The sequence below is a fragment of the Salvelinus alpinus genome, chromosome 16, assembly GCF_045679555.1.
Source record: "Salvelinus alpinus chromosome 16, SLU_Salpinus.1, whole genome shotgun sequence".
NCBI lineage: Eukaryota > Metazoa > Chordata > Actinopteri > Salmoniformes > Salmonidae > Salvelinus > Salvelinus alpinus.
The window spans coordinates 23,666,407-23,678,426 of NC_092101.1; the positions used below are offsets into that span (position 1 = coordinate 23,666,407).

The 12,020-nt window shown below is 41.3% G+C and overlaps 1 protein-coding gene across 3 annotated transcripts in view; it reads right to left on the reverse strand.

The window, feature by feature from the left end:
• Nucleotides 1–10,217, reverse strand: part of LOC139541164 (tyrosine-protein kinase ABL2-like) — a 42,533-nt gene extending 32,316 nt beyond the window's left edge. Inside the window, exons 1-2 of one of the 3 annotated variants that reach the window (XM_071345486.1) lie at nt 9,612–10,217; nt 3,823–3,897 (exon numbers count right to left, since the gene is read on the reverse strand). In XM_071345486.1, the coding sequence (XP_071201587.1) occupies nt 3,823–3,897; nt 9,612–9,822 (286 nt within the window). In that variant the 5' untranslated portion in view covers nt 9,823–10,217. The remainder of the gene's footprint in view (nt 1–3,822; nt 3,898–9,611) is intronic. The other 2 variants (XM_071345488.1, XM_071345487.1) reach the window with 2 other exon arrangements.
• Nucleotides 10,218–12,020: the final 1,803 nt, after the last annotated feature.

Sequence of the window (12,020 nt, forward strand, 5' to 3'; positions counted from 1 at the left end):
CTGCGAGGACGATCAGCTGTCCGTCCTGTCTCCCTGTAGAGCCATCTTAGGCGTTTCACAGTACGGACATTGCCATTTATTGCCCTGGCCACATCTGCAGTCCTCATGCTTCCTTGCAGCATGCCTAAGGCACATTCACACAGATGAACAGGGACCCTGGGCATCTTTCTTTGGTGCTTTTCAGAGTCAGTAGAAAGGTCTCTTTAGTGTCCCAATTTTTCATAACTGTGACCTTAATTGCCTACTGTCTGTAAACTGTTAGTGTCTTAATGACCGTTCCACAGGTGCGTGTTCATTAATTGTTTATAGTTCATTGAACAAACATCGAAAACAGTGTTTAAACACTTAACAATAAGTTATATTTGGATTTTTACAAATTATCTTTTAAAGACAGGGTCCTGAAATTAATGGATTCAGGTATTTCTGCCTGACAGGTGTATAAAATCAAGCAAACAGCCATACATACAACCTCCATAGACAAAAATTAAAATGGCCTTATTGAAAAGCTCAGTGACTTTCAACGTGGCACCATCATAGGATGCCACCTTTCCAACAAGTCAGTTCGTCAAATTTCTGCCCTGCTAGAGCTGCCCCGTGCTGTTAATGTGAAGTGGAAACGTCTAGGAGCAACAAAGGCTCAGCCGCGAAGTGGTAGGCCACACAAGCTCACAGAACGGGACCGCCGAGTGCTGAAGCATGTAAAAGTCGTCTATCCTTGGTTGCAACACTCACTACTAAGTTCCAAACTGCCACTGGAAGCAACGTCAGCACAAGAACTGTTGGTCGGGAGCTTCATAAAATGGGTTTCCCTGGCCGAAACGGCCACACACAAGTCTAAGATCACCATGCGCAATGCCAAGCATCGGCTGGCGTGGTGTAAAGATCGCCGCCATTGGAGCAGTGGAAACACATTCTCTGGAGTGACGAATCACGCTTCACCATCTGGCAGTTCGAGAGACGAATCTGGGTTTGGCGGCTGCCAGGAGAATGCTACCTGCCCCAATGCATAGTGCCAACAGTAAAGTTTGGTGGAGGAGGTCTGAGGTCTGGGGCTGTTTTTCATGGTTTGGGCTAGGCCCCTTAGTTCCAGTGAAGGGAAATGTTAACACTACAGCATACAATGACATTCTAGACGATTCTGTGGTTCCAACTTTGTGGCAACAGTTTAGGGAAGGCCCTTTCCTGTTTCAGCGTGACAACGCCCCCGTACACAAAGCGAGGTCCATACAGAAATGGCTTGTCGAGATCGGTGTGGACGAACTTGACTGGCCTGCACAGAGCCCTGACCTCAACCCCATCGAACACATTTGGGATGAATTGGCACGCCGACTGCGAGCCAGGCCTAATCGCCCAACATCAGTGCCCGACCTCACCAATGCTAGCGGCTGAATGGAAGCAGGTACCCGCAGCAATGTTCCAACATCTAATGAAAGCCTTCCCAGAAGAGTAGTGGCTGTTATAGAAGCAAAGGCGGGACCAACTCCATGTGAATGCCCATGATTTTGGAATGAGATGTTCGACGAGCAAGTGGTCCACATACACATGACCAAAAGTATCTTAAAAAAATATTCTATAAAAATGACGACCCTTAACATCAATTATAAAAAGATGTGTAAACTCTGATTTGTTTCACATTGTTGTAGCTTAGACCATCGGTTGAGACACATGCTCTTGAATACAGAGTGGGCTTCATTTCAATCATAGAAATAGAATTCATAGAATGGACCTATTACTTCAGACCACAGTAACTTAGCTGGTACGCCATTTGAATGTAAATTTTTATTGCTATACTGAACAAAAATATAAAAACGCAACATGTAGTGTTGGTTCTATGTTTCATGAGCTGAAATAAAAGATAACTGAATTTTTCCATGAGCACAAAAAGCGTCTCTAAAATTGTGCGCAAAAATTTGTTTACATCCCTGTTAGTGAATATTCCTCCTTTGCCAAGATAATCCATCCACCTGCCAGGTGTGGCTATCAAGAAGCTGATTAAACAGCATGCTCATTACACAGGTGCACCTTGTGCTGGGGACAATAAAAGGCCACTCTAAAATATGCAGTTGTGTCACACAACACCACATGTCTCAAGTTGAGGGAGCATGCAATTGGCATGCTGATTACAGGAAAGTCCACTAGAGCTGTTGCCAGAAAATGGAATGTTAATTTCTCTACCATTAACCGCCTCAAACGTCGTTTCAGAGAATATGGCACTATGTTCAACCGGCCTCACAACCGCAGACCATGTGTAACCACGCCAGGGCACTACCTCCACATCCAGCTTCTTCACCTGTGGGATTGTCTGAGACCAGCCACCCGGACAGCTGATGAAACTGAAGAGTATTTATGTTTGTAATAAAACCCTTTTTTTGGGAAAAACTCATTCGGATTGGCTGGGCCTAGCTCCCCTGCGAGTCAGGTGAAATCCATAGATTTGGGCCTAATAAATTGATATCAATTGACTGATTTCCTTATAGGAACTATAACTCCAGTAAAAATCGATGAAATAGTTCCATGTTGCATTTTGTTCAGTATAATTAGTACCATAAAGATGGACACCGGTCCACCCACCATCGAATATCAACTTAATGGTCATGTCTATTCTATTATTATACCTTCATTTCAACAAGGAACACAGACTGAGAACAAGGTCTCTTTTACAGCTGGGCGCTGCGTATACATGTTTACACTGAGTTTAGGTACACTGATTAAGAAACTACACAAGACAAACAAAACGATCACAGATAACACAAAAGAATTCAGCAACAGATTACATTTACACATAGGTTATTCCCCTAACAGCACAAGAACTTGCATTACCCAAAACAGTTAAAAGCAATACATATATTTATATGATTTCAATAAGTTTCTTTTGGAGGGTTGATGGTTATTTCAAAACAGGTATTCCCATTCAACTCAACATTCTCTGCTGTGTGGACCTCTTTTTGTGGTACCATTTGAAAGTTGAAATGTACATTTTAGTACATTTATCAGCCAAAACATGACACCCACCCTGTATTCAAGAGCATGTTGTTTCTCAACCGATGGCGTGCACAACACCAAAACCCCAGGATGTAAAGAAAGGTCTAAGCAAAAACATATGCAAATATGAAAAAAATTGCGGTTCATATGTATTTAGAGAATTGACATACGGTTCAAATATTCTAATTGTTATAAACATTATAAAATAGTTTGACAACCTTATTTGTAAGCTTTTAAATGATATCAAATCTCAACCATTCATATTTTCCAGTGATGAAGATGTTTCATGGTATGGTGGGGTACGCAAAATAGGTCAACTTTCTCTCTTAGATGTCTTGGCATTCAGGTCCAAAGAGTAACTTTCTGTTCACTTCTACAATAGGCAAATATTTATGGAAGGTTTCGTTCAAATCAAAAGGGGTGCTGTCAAAAAGTGATTGAATTCATATGGATTTAACCGTATAGCAGCGCATTTATGAGAGCATTCGATGCAGACTAGGGGTACGGGGGCTATAGGCCATTGAATATAGGCTATTCACTTCACAGTTAGAGCGGCTATTGCGCGGTTTCCTCCCACGTTGTTGAAAAATAAATATGATGATTGGGACACACAAGTAGCGCTTCATGATAATCGTAGATGATTTAACATGAGCATTTTTGTCCAATAAACAAATGACTTGTATGGACACCTGGTTTTGTTGAGGAGTTTTAGTTCGTTTGACATTTGGCAATGTGAAACCAACTGGACCACTGTGTGGAGAGACGAGTGCCTTCTGTGTGGTGTAGAGACGTAAGCCTAGAGATGATTACATCAGTTACGAAGCAAAATGGTATACATACGTTGCATCACAGTCCAGCCAAGGTGAGATGACAGGATCAGCCTGACAGGATGAAGTGGGACTCGGAGCAAAAGTCCTAAGGCAGAAAATATAACATCTAATTTCAAATGACCCCATGATATTATGGAATTTGTAAGGCAGTATACAGCAGCAGCTGGCCTTTCATTAGCCATGTTACATTTTTCCATAGTTAGGCTACGCTAGATTTAAAATAAATAAATAAACATGTATACACACACACTACCATTCAAAAGTTTGGGGTCACTTAGAAAGGTCCTTTTTTAAAAAAAAGAAAAGCAATTTTTTTGATCCGTTAAAATAACATCAAATTGATCAGAAATACAGTGTAGACATTGTCAATGTCGTAAATGACTATTGTAGCTGGAAACGGCAGATGTTTTTTAATGGAATATCTACATAGGCGCACAGAGGCCCATTATGAGCAACCGTCACTCAACGTTCCAATGGCACGTTGTGTTAGCTAACCCAAGTTTATCATTTTAAAAAGGCTAATTGAGCATTGGAAAAACCTTTTGTTGTGCACCGGGGCCTCCCACTCTTTCTATTCTGATTAGAGCCAGTTTGCACTGTTCTGTGAAGGGAGTAGTACACAGCGTTGTACGGGATCTTTGGTTTCTTGGCAATTTCTCAAATGGAATAGCCTTCAATTCTCAGAACAAGAATAGACTGACGAGTTTAGAAGAAAGTTCCTTGTTTCTGGCCATTTGAGCCTGTAATTGAACCTACAAATGCTGATGTGCCAGATACTCAACTAGTCTAAAGAAGGCCAGTTTTATTGCTTCTTTAATCAGCACAACAGTTTTCAGCTGTGCTAACATAATTGCAAAAGGGTTTTCTAATGATCAATCAGTCTTTTAAAATTAGAAACTTGGATTAGCTAACACAACTTACCATTGGAACACAGGAGTGATGGTTGCTGATAATGGGCCTCTGCACGCTTATGTAGATATTCCATAAAAATACAAATCTGCCTTTGCCAGCTACAATAGTAATTTACAACATTAACAATGTCTACACTGTATTTTTGATCAATTTGATGTTATTTTAAATTGACAATTTTTTGCTTTTCTTTCAAAAACAAGGATATTTCTAAGTGACCCCAAACTTTTGAACGGCAGTGTATATCTGTTTTATTGTCACATACACTGGATAGGTGCAGTGAAATGTGTTGTTTTACAGGGTCAGCCATAGTAGTACGGCGTCCCTGGAGCAAAATAGGGTTAAATGCCTTGCTCAAGGGCACAGAAATATATATTGTTTTACCTTGTCGACTCGGGTATTCAAACTGCTGAAATTACTATGAACGTTCAGGCCTGGCTGAAGAGGATTACACTGACTTCAGTGGGTCTATTCATGTTCCTGTGATAATACACTGAGCTTGACGAGATTACTTTCCCATTGCTTCCATATGCAGGGCTTGGCCACCCAGATAGCCCTGCACAAGGCACAGTATCAAAGGCTTCCGATAGCACCCAGGTTAGCCACTCGCTTCATTCCCTTTGAAAATTGGGCAAATTATCCCAGTCTATTGAAAGAGAAATTGGCCCTCTCTGTGGCTGAGCTTCTTGGTCTCACCCCCACTGCTCAACACAAGAGAGCATGGAGGCGCCCCTGGCAGCACCACATTAAAGGCCAGATTAAGGCCGACTCTGGTGTGTGATTAAACAGGAGGGGAAGAAGAGGGAGGACAGAGAGGATTATCCCGGGTATAAGCAGTGCTCAATTTCAACTCCACTAAGATGACACAGAGGCAGATGAGAAGACAGAAAATGAAGATGAAGGATTTGAGCTGAGCTTTGGGCACAGAGAGAACCAAGTAGTCTGGGATGAGAGTGATAGTGGATAGAGACTCAGTCCCGCTGAGGGAGTAGGGTCCAAGCCAGGAGCTTGGATCTCTGGATAAGCACTGATAGAGCAGTCAGACACAACCCAGGCCAAGTGCTGGCACCCAGTCAACACTGAACTGGTTTTGCGTTTCAAATCAGACATCTTCACTAAGCAGCCCAATAGACCAGTCTCCCACTTGGAAAACCAACAGCAGCATGACATACTGTATCTGAACCTATATGATTTACGTCAGCAAATCTCAACTGGTGAGTCAAGACCCAAATTTGGTTCACGGTAGTTTGAGTGGGTCGTAGATGTCAGAGTTTTTTTTTTAATGTTTTTTTTCTTCTATACAAACGTATATATATATATATACACACACACACACACACACACACACACACACACACACACACACACACACACACACACACACACACACACACACACACACACACACACACACACACACACACACACACACACACACACACACACACACACACACACACACACACACACACACACACACACAACTCCAGTCTGAACATACATTAAAAATAGCTTGCAGATTGTATTTTGGTGATTATTTTTCCACGATGCGAATACTGCCTCGCGACCGAGACAACCTGGTTCGATTTGGTTCCCCAAGCAAAACCAGTTGAAAACCACTGATCTAGGTTTTACAAGATCCACAGTAAACAACTTGACCTTCTGTAGGGTAAACAAAGTCCCAATATGATATATATGTGGGAGTATGTAAGTTCAGGTGGGACAGTTGTCATCATCTGCAACAGCAGCAACATCGACTCCAACCATTTCCTTTGGTTATTTTAATGAGAGTAGAATGAGTTCCACTGGGAAGGGGAAAATGAGCCGGGATTAAGTGCTGTCTTTAGTCTCCAGCCTCATGCTTTCACCAGTCAGACACATAGAGAGGAGCGAGAGGAAGAATTAATAATTAATGAAGCAATAGTACAGGGTGTACTATATTACCAGAACATAGTCCGCCACAATAATCAATGTGCTTCATGGCATGCATAAGCATAGTACATACCCTAGTAAACATGCAAATGAACACAACTACCCAGCATTTATAGGGCTGAAAATTACGAGACGGAGCTCCTTCTAGTGGCTGAAGGATGCAACTCGGGGTGACCTGCTGGGTGGGGGAGAGGATTCAGTCACCCAGATAAGCCACCAATGGACATGATTACTTCCAACACATCAAGTTAACATTTGTTAAAATCTTACAGTTGCCTCAAAGTCAATTGGCAGTACTGTGAGGCTTATTTTGGTTGTTGGGGCCTTTGCACATATAGAAAAGTGGATTTGTCTATTCCAATTTCATTCCTAATGCAAATCAGTTTATGTATCAGGGATAATGGGCCGTCCCCCATCCACTGTCCTGGAATTCATTCCATTTTATGAAGGCAGGCGGAGGGAGAACATGTAGAGCAGAGATGTTAAATACAAGTGGCCCATTTCCTAATCAAGTATATGAAACCTGCTCTTGACCGCTCAACCTGCTGAATTGTTTATGGGCTTGATAGCCAAATGAACACTTCTGTGAATTCTGCAAACAATAGCCCAAGGCAGAGCAAAATGAAAGACCATAGTTCCACACAAGCCATTAAACGATTGAAGAATTCTAAGTTCACTTGATCGGAAGAGTATTACACTGGATGAGCACTCTAAACTCATGATGTGGTTAGGGGGAATGTGAACCTTATTCCACTTAGGCTACATATTACATATCAAAGATACCGTTCCCTTCGGCTTTAAAATGCCACTGAGTCACATAGGGTTTAGTTTTCATAACGCTGCAAAGAAACGTATTCTAAGATCCGGAGACAATGAATAAATAAAGAAATACCAAAATGGCATCGTGACCCAACAGGGATGTGCCGAGTCACCTTGGGGGACAGTGATATGGAGAGGCCATTGATTTAGAAAACTTGTCTGTCCCCACCGTGAATCCCTTCAGGCAAAAAGATACACGTACACAGGCATAACCCATACAAACATGGACACCAGTACACACGTACCACACACACACACACCTCAAAAAGGTCACAGACTGAGACATACATCTAAAATAGCCACAGTATCAAAACATGATTACGAAGTCATTGCATTTTCATTTGGTAAAAACTGCACTGTACACCTAGGCCTTTCACCATTGACAAACCACACAAAAGATAAACTATTCAATAGTGGCAATCACAAATGGCTAAAAGAAGGAAGGACCTCAAGTCATCTTGCTCAGCAAAGAAAGGAGGAAATGTGCTTTGTTGGAAAATAACTTTGTTAAAGCAGCCTTGGTGTGTGGTCACATAACTCAGCCAGATGTGCAGGGCTCAAATCCTATGAACAGACAAAACCATGTTCGACGTTGACACACTGCTGATTTACTCACATGGTCCAATGACTTCACAACACATTGATATTACCGAACAGTGGCACTGCCAGGTAATAACTGCATCATATAGACTTACATTAGAATTGATTCTGCTAGGTCAAGGAGAGAGTTGCACAAACAAATGCTTTCATACTTCAAAATATAATGGAAGGTTTACAAGGTTAACAGCCTTCCAACAACTTGGCTATGCATCCAGCTATAAAAAGGACACACTTGACATTTTAAAAAACAGATAGTGTGCACTTTTCAGGTTTGCGTTCCCAGCTTAAGAGTTTAATTGTGGAGATGTGACAGGTATCTCTTTGCCCCAGTGCAGAGCACTGAAAAACAACTATTGGATGAGTCGTACAATCTTGCGATTCCCATCACATCTGATTTCATACAAGACTTTGACTGACCTTCCCTTAGGCAGGCAGAAGCTCAATGGAAGCAGTAGACTGTATAGTTGTTACAATCATGGATGGATATTATAGCTTTGTCATGCAAAGAATAATAACATCCCCCTCAACATAACGCTTCCCTAATGGTCTTACAGAACCTAATAGCATACATACACAACAGCAATTAATTCTAGCTCAGAGCAGGGTTTGGCTGACCAAATGCAATAATGGTTTCCCTGCAGGGAGATCCTTAATGATTGCCTTCTCTTGACCAAATCGTGAGTGCCAATGACACATAACAGGCCTAGACAGCAGCACAATGAGAGTGCAGTTTGACCCTCAGAGCACACTGAGTGTGTCACTAGATCATTTGACCACAGTGAGTCTTTCAGTACATTACAATGTCTATGAAAATGAGAGTATCCTCAAAGAATATGTTGCATTACGGTCAGTTACACAACCTTAATTCAAAAAATTACTTTGAGCTGCAATTTTCTGCTGAGTATGTTGTAACCGAGCATGTGAAAACCACTTCAGGCTGAAATGTGAGACTGTTGTGGCTGCCATAGTGAGTTAATGGAGTGGAATTGCCACTGCATCCCCTTGTGGCAGAGATCATTGTTTAACAAGCATCTCTCAGTGGCAGGAGAAGTGAACAGTCCCTTTGCTGCTTGCAGCTGTGTAGTCCTGAAACGGCTCTTTCTTCATCACTCTGTTTGGGATCAGAATAACAACCCCAATCCTCGTTAGTAGCACTGACTGCACTGTTACCTGCCCATGCCAGACAGCTGCATGAAAAAAAAAAAAAACACACACAACCATTAGGCTACTTGTGGGACATGTCAAGCTGTCATTGTCACTTCACGCTTGTGCTCTTCAACTTCATTGTCTGATAATGTACGAGAACATATTAGAAACCAAGAAAACTAGCAAACATATGCTGGCTAACCGTACAACTAGAGCTGGCACTGATGGCAATTGGTTGTAATTCCGCTAACGCGTCGTTGACGAGCACATAGAATTGATTAGTAGAAGTAAATTGGCTGGTTAACTAGCCAATTAAAAATAACAGTTTGACTACTATTGCACAAACCAGTTGATTAAATAAACTATTGTGTAATACCATGTGGCTATTCCTACCTGAATGCTGGGTGAATATATTAATTGCTGGGTCCGGCACGTTAACGGCAGCAACCCTGCCTGGCGGTGTTCCAGTGCTAACGTTACTGATTTCCCGGGGTCTCCTCCCGGCGTTGCCCCTGTTCCCCTTCCCAGGGTGTTGCTGCTGTTGTTGTGGTGGTGGCAGCCCTGTCGAAGTCCCCTCACCAACGCGGCCTACCTGTTGTCCCATCCCCGCAGTTCGGTGTAAAGATGTTCGGGACGAAGCTATCCAACCCTGCACACTCCCAGTTCACATCCCCCAATTATGGAGCGGCCTGTTCAGAAGTCTTCCTCAACCCGTCTCCTCGCTAGCTAGCTTGACGTTAGCGGTTAGCTCGATAGCTATATCGTTGTGAAACCCACCCACCTTGCCTCAAACAATAAAGCAAAAGTCTGATAAATCACTGAAAACAACTCTGCCAACGGTCCGTGGGATCTCGAGACAGTAATATTCGGTCCCCCACGTCCGAGTTTCTATGAAATATGGAGCCTTTCAGGGTCGTTTCGCCGTGCTCCGGCTACTGCGCGCCCCCTCTGCCGCCGCCATCTTTACCGCAGAGTAGAGCTTCCTATTTCGCAAAGGGGGGGGGGGGGGGGGGGGTCACCCTTCACCAAACTCCATTCCCATCCCTGTCCCCAACATTACTAGGACCTCCGAGCCACTAGGCGGACAGCTCGAGGACCAACCATAGACCCTCTGTCGAGATTTGCTAGACCAACTACTATCATGATTGCATTGTTCAAAACTTTTATGTATGTGGTAAGACCTCTGGAAAAATCTATTGTTCATCGTTAGAATATACACTCTTTAAATACTGTCATAACATTGACTAAATGTTATTTGTGTGAAAGCCATTTCTACCAAAAAACACTTAAAAAGACAACCTATGGCTGTTTTCTTTTGGTGGCAGTGACAGTTCGGATCCATACCACTGACGTGACAGCTAATGTTTCATGCCTCTGTATGTCCTGCTCCCCCTATTCCTACTGTGCATACTGGTGTGATTTCATGGATAGGATCTCACAACTGTGATTTGAACTGACTACATTTTATATTAAATCAAATCAAATTGTATTTGTCACATGCGCCGAATACAACTGGTGTACCTTACCGTGAAATGCTTACTTACAAGCCCTTAACCAACAATGCAGTTTTAAGAAAATAGAGTTAAGAAAATATTGACTAAATAACAATAACGAGGCTATATACAGGTTAGTCGAGGTAATTTGTATATGTAGGTAGGGGTAAAGTGACTTTGCATAGATAATTAACAGCGAGTAGCAGCAGTGTAAAAACAAAAGGGTGGCCAATTGATTAATAAGTATTAACAATAAAATTTATGACAAAAAGCATTTAGCAAAATCCATTCAACTTTGTATTGTCTTGACATTATGAAATGTACAATATTCTATATGGAAAGTACATCAAAAACCCTAACTGTTCTTTTTAAAGTAAAAAATGCTGCAGTCACAATTCTAACCCAGGGTTTGGTTAAAAGACCAAAAATATATATAGATTTATAGCTTTATTTTCAACCTGACATATACCTAATGCACTGTAATGGTAAATATTATACAACATATCTCGTATAATACCAAATAAATGTTTTAAACACTATAACTCCATAAATTTATCAAGAAAAATAGAGGAATGTCAATCTCTGTTCAAAAATAGAAATATCTGAACAAAAGTATCACTCATTTTCTAAATGATCAAAAGAGCATCATAATAATATCAAAAGTGGGCTCGAAATAACCACTGAAATACGAACACAAATAGTAAACAGTGTCCCAATTACAATACAGGCTGAAGTAGTCTTGCAACAAAATCTCTTGATAGGATATATATATATATATATATATATAAACACACACACATTCAAACACACGTTTCTCTATATAACAATGTTTTGTTAACGGTCCTTCTTAAATAATTAGTTAGGAGTAAAATAGATTGTCATGAGAAACAAGTAGGAATTCAAAAATATTACATTACAGCGCCATCTGGTGGTTTAAATTATCACCATACATGGTTTGAGTCAAAAACAAAAACTGTTCCATAGATAGACAATCCATAGAGAGACAATCACAAAACGACAAGTCTATCAGACTCATGGATTGAAGCTGAAATTGAATCCCTAATTTACAGCATTAATGGCAACAGTTAGTGTAATGATGTAAGTAAATAAACAATACACGCATCAGTCATACTGATAATGGCAACATTGGAGCAGCCAGCTGCAACAGCAGTGCAGTTTCCACCAACTCAAGGTCAGGTGTGGAATTTTTGATTGGTAAAGGAACACTTTCAATATTGCTTTTGAATAAATACATATTCTTAATTAACATTAATCTTGTGTGTAAGGCTTCACATCTGACAAAGGCTTC